General features: G+C 48.7%; 1 protein-coding gene across 6 annotated transcripts in view; it reads left to right on the plus strand.

Moving 5' to 3' along the window:
* Nucleotides 1-17,953, plus strand: part of FAM135B (family with sequence similarity 135 member B) — a 278,477-nt gene that overhangs the window by 194,890 nt on the left and 65,634 nt on the right. For all 6 annotated transcript variants that reach the window (XR_013824617.1, XM_079901950.1, XM_079901951.1 and 3 more), the window contains 2 exons: nt 549-722; nt 3,973-4,099. Coding sequence is in view for 5 of the 6 variants with exons in the window: in XM_079901950.1 (XP_079758076.1) it covers nt 549-722; nt 3,973-4,099 (301 nt within the window). In the remaining variant the exon portion in view is untranslated. The remainder of the gene's footprint in view (nt 1-548; nt 723-3,972; nt 4,100-17,953) is intronic.

Genomic DNA, 17,953 nt, shown 5'->3' on the forward strand with positions numbered 1-17,953 from the left:
TCATTCAGTCACATATCCCTTTTAATAAGGAGATATTTGACCGACTTCTCCAATATGCCAGATTCTAAGCTTGGTGTTAGGGATACAAAAATGAAATCGTCACAGTTCTTGCCCTTAAGAGGTAGGAGTCTAGTAGAAAACGCAGAGGTACAAAGGAAGTGCTGTGCTGGGCATCTGTGGGGGAAATACAAGAGCAAGCAGGGAATGGGGGTCTGGGAGGGCTTCCCCGTTGAGCCTGGAAAAGTGTCTGGGCATCTTTCCATCACTGACAGGTGAGCTCCGTGTCGGTAATAGCAGAGTGTGAGCCCCAGCTCTGCTGCACAGCAGCTGCGTGATGTCCCACGAGTTCTCTTCCCTCTCTGAGCCTCGGTTGCTTCATTTGCCCATCACGGGGAAAACAATTTCTGCCTAGCGGAGTATTTGCAGGAATTGGATAAGCCGAGGCAGGCACAGTGCTTGTGCGTGGGCGAGGTTGCCTTGTGGACCCACCTGGCTGGCAGCAGGGACCACCTGCCACCACTCACGTGAGTCACTCGCTTGCCTTCCAGGCTGCGGGACATGGCCGGGGTCCCCGTGATCAGCAGCCGTGCTCTGGGCCTGCACTTCCACCCCCGGAGAGGCCTGCATCACCAGGTCCCCGTCATGTTCGACTATTTCCACCTGTCGGTGATCTCGGTGACCATCCACGCTGCCCTGGTGGCCCTGCAACAGCCCCTGATCAGGTATGAGGTTGCGAGCCCTGCTGTTAGGGGGAGGCGGAGGGGCGCGCTTTGGGTTTCTTGTTACACTTGAGTCTCCCGTGTGGCTGAGATGCTGAGAGCTGGCCAGGAGAGATCAGCCCAGGCCAGAGGAGCTTCCCCCAGGCTGCAGGTTTAGGCTCTGAGCCCTCACTGCAGGGCAGGGGAGAGATGGGCAGGGATGTTGGAGTGGGTGCCCCTGGAGTCAGCAGGACACCGGCAGGGAACCTTGGTGCTGAATGGGTGAGAGCTGCTGCCTTCACCTGAACTGGCTTTTTTCTAACCCTGTCTTATTTGAAAAGTCACCTAACATCCCTGAGACACATAGTCTTCATCCCTAAACCAGGGACGCTTGTGGGTCCTGTCCATTTAAGGTTTTAGTGACTCTCACACGAGGACAGTGCCAGGCACACGATTTTCTGCCCCTTCCTCCAGTAACTATTTGTTCAACGATAGGACCACCTGAGTGGCCCTGTGCTCGCCCTTCAGTGAATTGTCCCAGAGCATCTCCGTGGTGCCATGAAGCACTGAGGTTCTCTGAATGACTTAAGCAGAGGGACAGAGCCGACAGCAGTGAGCACATTGTACTGTGCCCGGGTGTCTTCCTCCAAGCACCTGGAATCACCAGATGTGGACATCAGCTCACTTCAAACCTCCCACATGCATGGGGGCACGGGCTGCACACGTGGGCAAAGGGATATTCGGGGATGCAATCTTGCAGCGTGGAGTTTCTGGAAGGGAACTTTCCCAGTGTCCCTTTTCAGTGCTGGGGATTGAAATGCATGTGGTGGAGACTCCGGTCCCCACTCACTGTTGGGTAGGGGTCCCGATCCCCTGCTGGGGTCAAAGAGTAGGAAATGAGACCTTGGCCGGGCTATGTGACCAGATGTGCTTCTGCCAGTCGCTGTGCCTATCTGCTCGCTGAGCTCCGTCCCGGGCTGTGCTCGCTAATGGGGCAATTTTAGACACTCTGCATAGAAAGTTTAACCTCCTGACAGAAACAGTGCGTTACAGGTTTGCCTGCAGCCGCCCTGCTGGAGAGCAGTGCAGATAGAAATTCACCGCGAGAGATTAGGCTTCTCCAGGGATGGGGGTAAAAATAGAACTGCCTTCTGTTCTCTGGACTTTGCAGGAAGCATTTCTGTGAGTTCGTTCACAGTGGCTGGGAACACTTTAAGGTTATGGGAAATACCTGTCAAGTAGGGCAAGCTCCAGTTTTTCCAGAAAAGCAGTTTCAGCAGCAACTGTTAAATCCAGCCGGGAAGAAGCAGGTGTGAAATGAAAAGTTAACCGCCAAAGATCCTTCACCTTCCCTGAAACAGACTGAGGTCTGTTTAACCCTCAGTGTTTAACTCTCAGATGGGTGCAGTTTGATTTCACTTGAGAGCGTCAGCTACTCAAGGCCACACCGAAGACAACTAGCGAGTTATTCTAGTGACTGATTTACAGTCGGTCCCCTGAACGCGCCACGAGCATTGCTGCTCTTACGCATGTTCTGCATTTCGTCTGCAATGTTCCTTTTACCCATTTTCTAGCTAAACTGTAGACTTGCTTCGAATCTCAGTTCTAAACAAATGGGAGAAATGATTTTATTAGAGTTGATTGTATTTGTGGTATTTTCAAAATAGCTATATAAATATAATGGTTATATTAGATTTTATTATTTTTGTAGTATTATTGACAATAACTTCTAGCATTTATTGAATCATTACTATTTGCCAGACATGGTATTTAAAGGCGTATGTGGCTAAGCTCATGGAATCCTCAAACAACCCCACTGTTAAGGTGCTGGTATCAATTCTTCTGACTTACGAGGAAACAGAGGCACTGGGAAGTTTAAAACTTTCCTCACGGAGCTGACAGATGCTGCTTCTGGGATTTCAACCCTGGCAGCCCAGCTCTACCGGTTGCCTCTTAACCACTTGGCGATACACACTCTGCTTAAGTATCATCTCTAGCTGTTCATCCCTTTCACCCAGCTTGGTTTGTAAACTTCCCTTCTGTTCTCACTGGCCTGAGTTTACCCGCATTGTATATATTACATCTGCCTCCCTCTCTAGACCCAAATGTCTTTACACTGAGGACCATGCCTTAACCATCTTGCCACCCACACACTGAGGCAGTGTACCTCGCACACTGCCTGGCATATAGCATTAGCCCGATAAGTATTTGAATAAATGAGTTAAACCCAAATATAACGTTAGCTTTATTTCCCCATCAAGCTTTTACTCTGGAAGGTGTAAGTTCAATCCTTCCACAAATATTTCTTGAGCACCTAGGCTGGAGATAATGCCATCTGGGGCCTTGTATTATCAAGACCCTCTTGGCCATTGGAGGTTTTTACTCTTCCTGGGGGAATTAGACATGCCCATAAAAAAATGTTCACAATATGACATGACAATTAACCATTAGGGTGTTTAATAGAAGGGATCTGAAAGAAAGGGAAAAGAGGTTGAAGTAGACTTTACCGATAGATCCATTGGTGAAACTCGAAAAGGTTGAGGGAGAGAGAAATGATCATAAACCCAAATAAGATGAATTCAGCTCACACAGACTTTTCTAATCTCTTCTGATCCTAAAGTTGACGATTGCAGGCACACTCTGCCGGTTGATCTTGTGATGACTTGCAGAGCTGGGCAGGGTCTGTGTTTTTGTCTGGGAACAGGTACAGTGTTTCTAAGTAGCATCGATGCGGTGAGAATCTTTGACATCCACGATCCTATGAGACTCCCGCGGGGGTCGTGGAGGTGGGTATCGTTTCACGCTCTTCCACAGAAGAACAGAGGTTCGGGGAGGGGATGGGGGTTGAGGGATCGCGCTCGGGTTATGCCAGTGAAAGGAGAGGGGAGGGGCTCAGACCAGGGCAGGTGGAGGCTCCCCTTGGCCTCTGGCCAGAAGCCCATCCCACCTGCCCAGGTGGATAAGTAACTTCTGCCCCAGTGAGTCTCAGCAGGCAGGTTGTGGGCATTTAGGGGGCGTTTCTCTGTACACATAGTGGGATGTGTGTCATCCTTGGCCCCCAGGCTCACGTGCCAGTTGCACCCACTTGTCACGGCAGCATCAGAAAGTCCCACCCAAGCATCCCTCGAGGGTGAGCTACTTCTTCGAAATGGCTTATCTCATAGGCTCCCGATAACAGCATCAAGGGCCTGAATTAATGGCCCCATCACTTTCTTCACATCCTTTTAGAAAAAATTATATAAATTTGCAATTCTTTCTATTCCCTTCTTTTCAGTTTTACTCGTCCAGGAAGAGGCTCCTGGCTTGGGAAAGGCGGCCCAGATACAGGACCAGAACAGTCTAGCCTTTCCCTGGAAAACCTGGTCTTTGGAGCTGGATACTGCAAGCCGACTTCCTCAGAGGTAATGTCTGCCTGGGGGCAGAGGCCCCAAGCCTTGCAGACTTCACTTTGCAGGCTGCGTCTGTTCTATGAGATCTCGGCTCCTTTCCAATGTCTCTGGTAGAGGCTCCTTGCCCCCTGCGTCCCTTCCTCTCGTCGATGCGTCCATCCCTTCTCTGATGTCTGCTGCATTCATCAAACGTGTTCCCAGTGCCAGGCCCCAGGGTTGATGCAGGGAGGAGCGTCTTCACGTGGCGCCTCTTCCATAGGTAACTCAAAGGATATGGTTCCATGGAGGTCATGGGATGTGCTGTGAAGGGCTTCCCCCGGACCGTGTGGAACCTCAAAAGCCCATTCACATTAAGCTCATTTCAAAACCTGGCTCGATCCTTCATCTGCTTACTTCTCTGAGCCTCAGTTTTCCCACCTGTAGAGTGGGGTTGCTAATAGTTAATAACCTCACAGGATAATATGTGTATTCGTTGCTGTAATGGATAAAAAGTGCTTGGACCAGTAGTTGGTACTCAGTAGGTGCTCAGTAAATATGCGTACCCTGTCCTTCCCCTTGGTCCTTCTTCCTAAGAAACACCTGTTGTTACACTTCTGTGACACACAGGGCTTTAGGCATCTACAGCATTACTCTATATTTCTTTTGAGCCAATACACGATTGCTATTATTAGGGGCCTGCTCAGAAGTAACCAGATTGTATTTGTCTGGGCTCACCAGAGAAGTAGAATCAATAAGAGGTGATAGATAGAGACGAGACATTTATGCATCTCCCTTCTATATTATAAGAAATTGTCTCATGCTATCTTGGAGGATGAAAGGTCCCACGATGTGACATCTGCATCCTAGAGACGTGGGAGAGACAATGGTGTAAACTCCTATCTGAGTCTGAGGTTTTTTGTTTGTTTGTTTTGTTTTTAAACATTTATTTATTTATTTATTTTGGCTGCATCGGGTCTCAGTTGCGGCATGCGGGATCCTCGTTGCGGCACACAGACTCTCTAGTTGGGGCCCGTGGGCTTAGTTGCCCCGTGGCATGTGGGATCTTACTTCCCCGACCAGAGATCGAACCTGCGTCCCCTGTTTTGGAAGGCGGATTCTGAACCACTGGACCACCAGGGAAGTCCCTGAGTCTGAGTTTTAAGGCAGGAGAAAACCTGTGTCCCAGTGCAAAGACAGGAAGAGAGAGAAACTCTCTCTCACTCAGCCTTTTTGTTCTGCTCAGACCGTTGATGGAGCGCATGTTGCCCACCCACACTGGGGAGGGCAATCTGCTTTAGTCATTCTGCTCTTTGAAACGTTCATCTCATCCAGAAACAGCCTCACAGACACACCCAGAACGATTTTTAACCAAATATCTGGGTACCCTGTGTCCTAGTCAGGTTGACACACACAGTTAACCGTCATACAACCCGTGTCGTAAGTGGGAAAATTTGCCCACTCGGCCAGCCCCCAAAAGAGATGCTGCATCTCCCTGTGCAGCCAAGCCCTGTCCGCAGACATTCCAGCACATCAGGTCCTACGCTCAGCTGGCTCTCCTGTGACATCACCTTTCCCAGCTCTGAGCCCAACCAGGAAGTCTGGCCGCAAAAGCTGCCCCGTCAAGTCTCCATCTTGTCCTGGCGGCTGTGTCACATGTTCTCAAGAGCGGAGCTTAGAAGAAAATTGCCAAGACCCTCCTGAGGGACAGGGGACCTGAACCCAGGACGGGGCTCTGTGCCCAGGAGGGCACAGACTTTAGAGCCAAAGACAACTGCTGTGCAGGTGGACTCCTGTCGATGCAGGACCCCCGGCAACCACCGAGCCGTAGGAACCAGTGTCCTGAGCATCGGCAAAAGACCTGGGGACAGTAGCAAGGGAGAGGAAAGCAGAGACCCAGCCAGCAGGGATGGGCATTTCCTTATTACCTTGTGCGCATGGACGGCTTCAGGGCTCCAGGATGGGATGGGGAGGGGTGCAATCCAGGGACTTCCTGCTCCCTCTGTATCCCCAAGGCCAGGCGCAGACCCTTCCTCATCAGGGGCTGCTGTGTGCCCCCCCAGGTCACCCCCGACCCCTGCCGCAGGTCAGTCCCTGCTCCAGACCTGCCGGAGCTTGACTGAAGGCTTTGCTGGGACCAGATCACAGCCCAGCTTCTCCGTCTGTACAGTCCTACTTCTCATGCCTCTGGCTCCAAGAACCTCCCCAGTAGAGCCACGTGAGAATCTCCAGTTCAGACTCCGTTTTCCAGGGAACATGGTTTGGAACATCAGGGGTCATAGATCAGTTCAAAGCATCTTTTGACACTTACATCCCAAGAAAAGGGCCTTTGCTGGGGCCACAGGAGCATATGGGGATGATGGTGATCTGGTGTCTGCCCTGAAGGGACTCTCTGTTCCTTCCTGTCTGCACAGCCTCTCATGCCTCATTCAGTTGCCACCACCTCCGTGAAGCACTCCCTGATTTCCTAGCAAGAAATTCCCTCTCCCAAATGTTTTCACCACAGTCAACTCTAGTCTCTCTGTCTTTCCTCCACTGGACTCCGAGTGGTTGGGGACAGAGGCCATTGCCTTTAGCTCCACACCTTCAGGGCCCAGCGCCGCGCCTGGCACACGTAGTGGGTGCTCGGGAAATGTGTGTTGGACGAACGATTGATCCAAGTGCACGGTCGTGTTTATATAGAGCTCTGAGTGGCGAGAGGGCTGAGCCGCAAGGTGTTCCTTGCCTTACCTGGCAGCAGACAGACGGCAGCGGGAGAGCAGGAGAGTGAGACACCTCCATGGACATGTGGGCACCAAGCGGGACTGCCCTTGGCAGAAACCCTAGACCTGGCATGGGGTGGGGTAGGGAACATTGTAGACCAATTCAGCCTGATTCGGTGACATCTGAAGAGATACGGCAGTGATGTGGCAGAGAGAAGCTTCTGGTTTCGAATACCTGCTCTGCTCAGTGCTTTGTGCCGTGGACGACCCTATTCGCCCTGTAAAAACTCAGGCTGCTCAACTCTAAAATGGGATAATACCTATATTTTAGAAGGGATTTTAGGCCTTAGTCTGTGTAAAAACAGTAGAGAAATAGACCCATAGCGGGCACACGGTACAGTAGAATTTTTTTCCCCATTCTTTTCTGAGCTGTTTTTGGGGATGTGTGTCAAAGAAGATATACCTGACTTCTACCAGAGTCAGATAAAATAGCTTATTTGGGGATGCGCAGCGGTGAACTTGCTCGCAGCTCAGTGGGGTATTTTCAGGACCTGATTCTTTCCCTGTGCCTTTTCCATTTGGGTCCCATCCAGTTATGCAGGCTCAGAGCCTCGTGCCCATCCTGTGCCTTCCCACCTGGCAAGGGCTGCCAAGCAAAGAATAAAATCCACTCCCCCGCCTCCCTGGGGGGCTGTGCCTCCCAGATCCCTAAGAAGCCCAGCGCAGCAGCAAATAACATCGAAGTCCGCGCAGATTGCGGCGTCCGCTGGAGCGATCAGAGAACAGGTGTTCCCTTCAAAATAAGCCCTTCTGTGCAGAGACATGTGCAGAAACTAGAGATTCACAGCAAAATGAGCTCATTGTCATGGAAAATCATGGGGAGGTGAGGCTTGCTGTGACGTGTCACGCCCCTTTTCCCATAAACCCAGGTCCCTCTGGTCCTGCAGCCCTGCTCTTTCCTGCAGCATCTTAGGCAGGGAGAGCTTCACAGTCAGGGTTGGAGCCAGAGCTTACGGTCCCCTTCCCCCCGAAAGCCAGCAGCTCTGCCCCGGGGGAATTATTTTCCCTCTCCCACTCATGGCTTATCTGTCAAAGAGGATACTAATGCCTGCCTTGCAGGGTTGCTGAGAAGATTAAATGAAATAAGCATATAAAAGCCTGGAGCGGAGAGCTTGGCACAATAAAATCCTCTGCTGGTCTTATTTTTCTTTGAATTTATCCACGTAATGAAATCAAACATTACTACAAGAACCTCAGCGTTATCTTGTGGATAGGACATGGAACGAAGGATCTTAGATGTTTCCTGTTCTTGGCTGTACCCTGCTGTGTGACCCTGAGCCAGATACTTGCCCTCTCTGGGCCCCAGTTTCTCAATGTCTAGAAAGAGGATTGGATGAGATCGTGCTGGAGGCCTCCTTCAGTCTTTGCTATGCTGTTTTTACTGTGATATCCCTGACCCTGCCTGGTACAACTGGGGACACGACGTATGCTTGATGTATTCATTCAGATTCTACAGAGAAACAGAATCAGTAGGATAATATGCCTGTGCATATATTAATATATATAAAGAGAGAGAGACAGAGACAGAGAGACAGACAGGTTTATTGTAAGGAATTGTTTCATGCAAATGTGGAGGCCAGCAAGTCCAAACCTGCAGGTCAGGACAACTGGCTGGAGACCCAGGGAAGAGTTACAGTTTAAGTCCAAAGGCCTTCTGCTGACCAAATGGCCAACTTCCTTCTTCTTTAGGGTGGGGAGGGCAGGTCTTGCGTTCATCAGTTGTTTTCTTTTAACGTCTTCAACTGATTGGACAAGGCCCACCCATATTGTGGAGGGTAATCTGCTTTACTCAGAGTCTGATGATTTAAAGGTTAATCTCCTCTGAAACATACCTTCACAGAGACATCTAGAATAACGCTGGACCGCCTATCTGGGTGCCATAGATGGGCCCAACTGACATGAGAAATTAACCATCACATTTAATCAATGCTCAGAGTCTGACAGACTCTTCTTGAAGATCAGGAATCCAGTGACTCAAAATTAGGAGAATCCCTTTCTCGGTCCAGGGAAGCTGCACACCCACGTCCTTCTCACTGAATGAAATATGTGGGGTTGTTCCAATTCCCCGGGGGAGGAATGGCCACGTGGTGGAGAGATGCAGCCTTTAGAACTCTCCTCATCCTCAGAGCTCTGCTTCTTCAGGCAGGAGCATCAGTGTGTCTGTCTGTTTATCTGTCTGCCAGTCCTTTACTTAGCCCCTACTCTGTGCTGCAGGGGCTGAAACAAATAAAACTCAGTCCTTACCCTCAATGGGTCATGAGGTCCAGTGTGTGCGGCAAAGGAGAAATGAAAAGTTTTGAATTCCACGATCGTGTGAAAAGTTTGATGCTGATCGTTTGAAATCACATTTTTGAACACCTGCTCTGCACCGAGGGACTCTGTTAAGCCACTGCTGCGCGTGGACTGTGTCAGTGTCCGCAAAAGAGTTTCCTATTTTCATTGACAGCTGAAGAAACTGAGACAGAGAGAGGTTAAGCCACATCTGTAAAGTCACACAGCTGGGCAGGGACCAAGCTGGCGTTTTAACCCAGTCAGCCCGATGCCAGCCCACCACCCGTCATCAGCCACTAGGTTGATGGTCAACCAAAGAATGGGGCTTTGGTTCGTCCGCTCTGCGAGGGCAGGTGCTTTTCTGCTTCGTTCCCCTGCGTGTGCCTGGCTCAGTGCACGTGCTCAGGAAGCCTTTGTTCAGTGAACGAATGTCTGAGATCGTGGACTCTGAGAACATCAGAATATGCGAGAGAACGAAAGCCCTTGTATGCAGATGGTTAGGCATTTAACTCTCCAACAGATGTGTTTCCCGCCGGTGCTCTGAGCCTCCCGAGTCCTGTGCTCACCTGTGGAGATCACAGAAACCGTGCTGCCAGAGCAGGTGACTGTGCCTGAGATGAACACCTTGGCCACCAAAGCGAAATCCCTCCATCCTCTGCTTCCCTTAGAAGGTGGTTCCCCAGACAGAGGAACATGTGTCATTGAGAGGAAATGCCAGCTTCCTTTTAAGTCAGATTGCCGAGAACTGAAGAACGGCATCTTCCTTGAAGGGAATACTGCTCACACAGCGCATGCGCACACAGGACCTGGCTTTGCAAGTCCTTCTGTGCTGAGCCTTGTGGCGTGACGGCCCTGCCCTCACTGATGGGAGGCGCGGGTCTGGTGAGCATGGAGGTGGGAGGGAAAGTGAGGCGCGGACCTGACTTCCAAGCAGAAATCTCCCCTCTCCCAGGCATGCGCTTCCTCGTTTTCCTTCTGCTCCATTTTTATTGGGTTCTTTGCCCTTTGCTTTAAATATATGCTTGCTTGTTATTGTCGACATCTTCCTTTCTTGAGGATCTGGAGTCATGAGGATAAGACACAGACATTCATTATTACTGTTAACGCATCATTAGGTTGACTCTGGGTGGTGACATCTCCGTAGGTAGAGACACTGCCATTGGTTTGGTGGCTAATCAGATAATTATCAAGCGCCTACCATGTCTCAGGCTCTGTACGAGGAATTTGTGACGTAACACTAAGGAAACTGGCTGCCTGACCTGCCTGGTGGGATGTTGTCATTTCTGTTGCTCTTGGTGCCCATCTGAGTTGTTGGCACGTCGTAGGTGCTCAGTTAATGTTGGAGGGACAGATGAGGTGAGTTGAGATCTCATTAGATTCTTGATCTTATATAAGATGTGACCACAGATGACTTAGCCATCAGACACAGTAGGCTCAGTGCTGAGGGCCCAGAGTACTTTCAGGGGCCGACAGAAATGTTTTAATTTCATTTAAAATCAGAACCAGAAGATGGAGATAATCCAATGTGGATTATATTAATCTTCGTATCAGTGCAATCATACAAACGTAATTTTAAATCTAGTTTTTAGTGGATGAAAGTGCCTGGGGCCCACAAAAGTCATCATTTGGCCCCGAGAACAACGATTGTTCCTTGGTTTTTGTTTCCTGATTATGGGCATAAGAACGCAGAGTCTGGTGAACTCAGGTAACTTCCCCAAATGGACAAGTGCAAACCTGCAGTTCAGCTCTCTGGCCCTGTGCTTTGTCAAAACTCATTTCACCGGTGTGATACCTACGCATGGAGTGTGCTACGCAGATATTTGTGTGTGAATGAAATCGAAGAGATTTCAGAGGGTGCAGAGAACAGCTGTTTGAAGTGTGTGAACGCTGTGCTCCAAGGTTAATAAGTACCCGAGGAAGGACCAGAAGTTACCAGGAAAACAGTAGTTACTTAAAGGAAAGCATGGGTTATAGTTCTCACAAAAACTGCATTTAATGCCTTCTGTTACTTTGGGAAGTACGATGGCAAACGCTGTTGTGTTCTGCCACTCCATTAAAATTAAATGGTTCTAAATTTCTCATTTAACTGATTTTCTCCTTTACTAAGATCCTGTGGAATAGATAGCGGGTTGCTAAGTGGTGCACAGGCTATGACGGGCTTTCTCTGTGTGGTGTGTGGCATCCATCTGCATATGGATCCAACACGATTGCGCAGGTCGTTTCTAAAAGAGGATATAACTCAGTGGAAATGGGCTTTTCGTGCAAAAGCCTATAGTGTTGCTTATTTATGCACCACCCTTTTCATTAGTGAAAAATTGCCTTTATTCCACATTGCCTGCTTTCAGGTGTCTTGTCCCGCTCCAAAGTGTCTAGGCAGGATGGGGGATGTCAGGTAGCAAAGATGAGGTAGGTGCCTCCCTTCCCAGACTGCCCTGCGTTTCCCCACTGCATCTTCAGGTTCCAGTGCGGCAGACGCTCAGTGAACACGTACCAAGTGAATACAAGATGCAGACACAGCAGGGTGTACAGGCAAGATCACCAGATTTGGAGGAAGAAGACCTGGTAGGGCTAAGGCCAGGTTCTTCCATGGATGAGCTATGAGAGCTTGGACAAGTCATTTCACCACTCTGAGCCTGTTTCTTCTTGTTGTCTTAATGGAGAGGAAGAAACCCACTCACTTTGTGAATTTTGCCTGGGATCCAAGATGAGAAAGGTGGTTCCCCCTTTGAGCATCCCTGTCTCCTGACCGTCTCCTCTCTCCCAGGGATGGTGTGATGGTGACACCGCAAATCACAGTTACCTTCTAGCATAATTATATCAGCTAAATATATTGAACACTTCTTTGTATTAGGCTCTGCTCTGGGTGTTTTCATTATGCTCCCTTTCAGCTCCCTGCATAGATTCACACGATACAGTTGAGGAAACTGAAGCTCTAATAACTTCAGCAAATTGCTCAGCGTCAGATAGCCGGTCCCTGGCAGGGCTGGGGCGTGAGCCCAGGGATGCTGAGTCTGACCCCTGCTTTCTGTCCACTTGGAATCATTTCTCACCTGCTCGTCTCCTTCAATCCTCCTGTAAGCGTTGGGGCTGTGTCTGCCGCACTCCGCACCAAGTATCTAATCCAGGTAGCTCTTGAATCAATAATTATATTAAAGTGTGCTCCTTTCTGCAGATAATAATAATTGTTTTTGAGGAGCCTGAGTGTAAACCTTTCCTCCTGCGCTTTTTCAGACAATGCTTACAGCTAACGCTCAAGCGGGAGGATGCGTGAAGTCATCGTGAACGAATTAGCCCCATCCCTAGTTTCCTGGAATTTATAATGTTGCCAGAAAAAAAATATTGAAAAAGTAATTTCATGGAAGATACACATTAAGAAAGAATCATCTACAGTGCTGTAGCACTGCTGGAACCTGTAACGGGGTGGTCTCAAGACTGTCAGGGTGATTGAGGGCAGGCTTCTCTGCAGGAGGAAATTTAAGTCGATTTTTCAGCTAGTAGGTAACAGGGTGCAGGACTGGGTTTAGATCCATCTCTTGCCATGGACTAGTGGCTTCCCAAGCCCTCCATCTTCCAAGGCTAGACATCAGTACCTGTAGGACCTTTGAAGTCATTTGGCCCATCTTTCTTGTTTTAGAGAGAATGTCCTTAGCTTGAAGCTTTGATTTATTACTTTATTTAACATGTTTCTATAGAGCACCTATTTTCATTGACCTCGTGATGAATTAGACAAGCACAGCCTAGAGAGAGAGGAGGACATCACACTGCAGGGGGTTGGTCTTTGGATAGGGGTCTGCTAGTGAAGCATAAAGGAAGGTCGCAGGGCAGTCTGGGAAGGGATGCACCTACCTCATCTTTGCTACCTGGCATCCCCCATCCTGCCTAGACTCTTTGGAGAGGGACAAGATATCTGAAAGTAGGCAATGTGGGATAAAGGCAGTTTTTCACTAATGAAGTCGGATGTAGTCAGGAAACACTTCTCAGAGTGAAGGGTCTCTAATCTGAGTCTAATAAATGGATTGTCAGTGGTTGAGGGGAGGGGAGGGGTGAGGAAGGGTTACAGCAGGGCCAAGGGCAGGGAGTGAAGGGGCGTGGCACATCTGGGGACTTCAGGGAGGTCATTGTGAACAGACATGGGGCCAGGAAGGTCACCAGTGATCTGATCATTAGGAACCCTGTGAATAGGTTAGCCACAAAAATATTACAAGCAGGGGATTGGCACAAAAGGATGGGTTATCTTTCTTGCTGCTGTACAGAGGACTGATTGAAGGAGAGGGCTGAGGCCAGAGAGGCAAGGTTGGAGGCTGTTGCAGTGGTCCAGGAAGGCGTAGAATAGTTGCCTGGGCAACGCAGAGGTGAGTTGAGCAGAGTGGAAAGATAAACGGATGTCAGAGCTGCAACTGAAGTAGGATGGAGAGATTGCAAATTAAGTAGATGTACTAGTTGTCTGTCAAGGGTCCTAACGGACGACCCTAATTTAGGCTTTTACATTGAATAAATGAATGTTTAACACACAGAAGGGAATATATGTGATCCTCTCTGCCCAGAATATCCTTCTCTGACCCTCTCCCGTCAGTCTTCCCACCCAAAGAACTCCTATTTAGCCTTCAAAACCCAATTCAGTCATTGCCTTTTTTGTGAAGCCTTCTTTGACCACCCCAGACTAAGCCACTAATCTGTCTGTCCTACATTTGCACTTTGGGCATACTTCTCTTATTTTGCTTAAATGTAATGATTGTCTAATGAGTCTCTTTGTTCCACTTGAAAGCATTCTGTGAGGGCATAGTCGTTCATCTCAACACTCACAGTTAAATCACTCCAAGCACATTTTACCCCCGTTTCCCAGGGTAAACCCAGGTCATGCCCTTGAGGATGCAGACAAATGATAGACTTGATCAGTAACCGGAGTTTTAAGCAAAAAGGAATTAAGGAACCCAGGAGTGAGCTGACAGTGTCCAGAGGGCTTTGCCATGTGCCTGCCTTTGCCCTCTTTGTGGGTGTCGTGACAGGTCATGCGGAGTCTACCTCAAGGAAATTAGGGGCTGAAAGAGATCGAGGCTTTGTACATTGCCTGGTCAGGAAAGAGGGAGTTGGGACCTTGGGCAGGTTCCCATTACATGATGTCTAACACACCACCAGCCTGCCAGGCTACTAGTTCAGAGAATCTTCTCTGTCACTCACTTGCCCAAGAACCAGCAGTGGGGTAATATTGCCAAGAGAAGGAGGGTGGCAGGGGAGGAAGGGCATAAGCTTCAGTTCCAGACACCTGCTCTGAGGCGGGATGTGCAAACTTTGTGTTTGGTACTTTATTTTATAAGCATTCATTGCATATCCAACATGCACTTCATGCTTAAGTCTGGGAATTAAGATAGAAGCAAGTGGTATATGTTTCCTGTTGTCAGGGAAGAAAGGAGAGAAAACATATAAATTCTTAATAATATTGTCATGAATGCAAAGAAGCTGCATGGGGGGATCTGACCTGGTCTGAGGGACAGGGCAGCTTCCCTGAGCAAAGGGAATGTAGGCTGGGATGTGAAGGATGAGACATAGCCAGGAGAAGTGAGGGGGGAAATAGGGCTGCCGTGTACAGTTGTGTAAGTTGTACACTGTACATAGATGCCCGGTGGAGCAGGTGAGTTGGGGCTGAAATCCCACCCACTTTCCACTTGCCAAGCTGTGCATCGATAGGGTTGTGCCCACCCAGACAAGGGACCTTTTTCCCCCCCTAATTCATCCACCTAGGAGGGAAATTTCTTTCTGGTAGCACAGAGGCATCCAATGAGCTGACAGTGGCCCTGGAGGAGGAAGAATGTTTGAGCTAAAGGCTTGCTATGGCAGGGGAGTTCCCTGGTGGGCCAGTGGTTAGGATTCGGCGCTTTCACTGCCGTGGCCCAGGTTCAATCCCTAGTCAGGGAGCTGAGATCCCACAAGATACGCAGTGGGGCTAAAAAAAAAAAAAAAAAAAAAAGTGTTGCTGTGGCAAAGGCCCAGAGGTGAGAAAAAGTGGCATGATAAAGGATGCTCTGGCCAGTGCGGCTGGGACCCAGTGACCAAGAGGGCAAGGGGTACGAGTGAGGCTGCTCGGGTAGTTGGGATCCTGTTATCCTGTTCGAAGGATAACAGGGCTGACCACACAGGGTGACTGCTGGTCGAGCGTGGAATGAATCTGAAACACCCAGACAGTGTCTGGCAGGGAGGCTGGGCTCCTTGAACCAAAGCCGACGTTGCTGTAATCACAGCAGCCTGACAGCCCACCTCTAGCACCCACGTCTCCATGCAGCTCTGCTGGTCTCTAGTCTCCATCCCACATTCAGTCTTTCTAGAAAGGTGATTGGTTATTTCAGAAAAATGGCTTCATAAGGAAAGTCAACTGTGGGTGACTAGATGTAGGAGAATGAGGCTTCCCGAGAAGACAGTGGTTCTTCACCGGAGCTGGGTGTTTGGGGGTGATTTGAGGCTAGAGTGTAGGATCGACTGTGGCATTGATCTGCACTGTGGGAGGGTCCACCACGTGTCCTAAGCATACATGGAGGGAAAGGAGGGAATCCGGGAGGTGGTGTCCCAGATGCTTTGACCACTGCAAATACTGATGACCAAGTTAGAGAGGGGGGGCACAGTTACAGCCAGAAAGACAGTTGGCCGGGGGTTGACTCTAACTCTGCCAAGATACGTTTAGTGTTGTGTTAATGTGGAAACAAGGACTGAACCTAAAGCATTTCACTGTGAATGGATTTGGTGGACGCAAATCTCTCAGCCCGTTCTTGATAGATGGCGAGGGCCTGTAATTGACTTTGCCCAGAATAGTGGTTATTCATTTGGTTCTTTCTTGACATCTAGCTGGGCGCATATCCCCCAGTGGAAGTCTTGACGTCAAAGAGAAGGCCATTTCTCTTCACTGTGTCTTAGTGTAAGGGTCACTGCTATAGGAGCCAGAATCTGGAGATTCTAGAAGGGATTTGCCCCAATGACAGTGCCGTGTGACCCCAGCAGAGACCACCCCCTGCAGATGCGCTAAATTAGGACACGTGGAACCTTGGTGTTCGGGTGGGTGTGGAAGAGACTGTGGAGATGGTCCCAAACCCCCTTCATTCTTTTTTTTTTTTTTTTTTTTTTCTTTGCGGTACATGGGCCTCTCACTGTTGTGGCCTCTCCCGTTGCGGAGCACAGGCTCTGGACGCGCAGGCTTAGCGGCCATGGCTCACGGGCCCAGCTGCTCCGCAGCACGTGGGATCTTCCCGGACCGGGGCACGAACCCGCATCCGCTGCATCGGCAGGCGGACTCTCAACCACTGCACCACCAGGGAAGCACCCCCCCCTTCATTCTTTTAGGTGTCCCTAAGGACTGTTTTCCTTGCAATTAGGTTTAGGCTTTGGGACTAGGTTCTGGCCATTTAAATGGGAGGAGAAGCGATATAGGCCTCTTTCCCCACTCTTAAAACATCTTGCTTGATTCTCTGGCCTTTCTTTCCTTTCAGTGGTGACCCCAGGGGTCATGTGTTTAAGATGTCAGTGGCACAAAACAGAAGACACTGTTTGGAGGAGAGCCACACTGGAGAGCCACTGACCTGTATCAGACTTTGGGAAAATAGAAAAGACAGAGACTTGGGGCAAAAATTAGATTAATGCCCCAAATCTCCTATATACTGACCCAGAAAGCTTTAAGTCAGCTTCCATTCAGTTTCTAGAGAAACCTGAAGACAAAATCAAAGAAATGAAGCAGATTTAAGAGCTCATAGAAGAGACTAGAAACAAATGCATTGACAACCTAGGTTTTTGTTTTTTTTTTAACGTTTTTATTGGAGTATAATTGCTTTACAGTGCTGTGTTAGTTTCTGCTTTATAACAAAGTGAATCAGTTGTACATATACATATATCCCCAAATCTCTTCCCTCTTGCGTCTCCCTCCCTCCCACCCTCCGTATCCCACCCTTCTAGCTGGTCACAAAACACCGAGCTGATCTCCCTGTGCTATGCAGCTGCTTCCCACTAGCTGTCTGTTTTACATTTGGTAGTGTGTATATGTCCATGCCACTATCTCACTTTGTCACAGCTTACTGTCCCCCTCTCCGTGTCCTCAAGTCCATTCTCTAGTAGGTCTGTGTCTTTATTCCTATCTTGTCTCTAGGTTCTACATGACCTTTAATTTTTTTTTTTAGATTCCATATATATGTGTTAGCATACGGTATTTGTTTTTCTCTTTCTGACTTACTTCACTCTGTATGACACACTCTAGGTCCATCCACCTCGCTACAAATAACTCAATTTCATTTCGTTTTATGGCTCAGTAATATTCCACTGTATATATGTGCCACATCTTCTTTATCCATTCATCTGTTGGTGGACACTTAGGTTGCTTCCATGTCCTGGCTATTGTAAATAGAGCTGCAATGAACATTGTGGTACATAACTCTTTTTGAATTATGGTTTTCTTAGGGTATATGCCCAGTAGTGGGATTGCTGGGTCGTATGGTAATTTTATTTTTAGCTTTTTAAGGAACCTCCATACTGTTCCCCATAGTGGCTGAATCAATTTATATTCCCACCGACAGTGTATGAGAGTTCCCTTTTCTCCACACCCTCTCCAGCATTTATTGTTTGTAGATTTTTTAATGATGGCCATTCTGACCAGTGTGAGATGATATCGCATTGTAGTTTTGATTTGCATTTCCTAATGATTAATGATGTTGAGCATTCTTTCATGTGTTTGGTGGCGATCTGTATATCTTCTTTGGAGAAATGTCTATTTAGGCCTTCTGCCCATTTTTGGATTGGGTTGTTTGTTTTTTTAATATTGAGCTACATGAGCCGCTTGTAAATTTTGGAGATTAATCCTTTGTCAGTTGCTTCATTTTCAAATATT

The sequence above is a fragment of the Stenella coeruleoalba genome, assembly GCF_951394435.1.
Source record: "Stenella coeruleoalba genome assembly, chromosome: 17".
In the NCBI taxonomy this organism is placed as follows: Eukaryota; Metazoa; Chordata; class Mammalia; order Artiodactyla; family Delphinidae; genus Stenella; species Stenella coeruleoalba.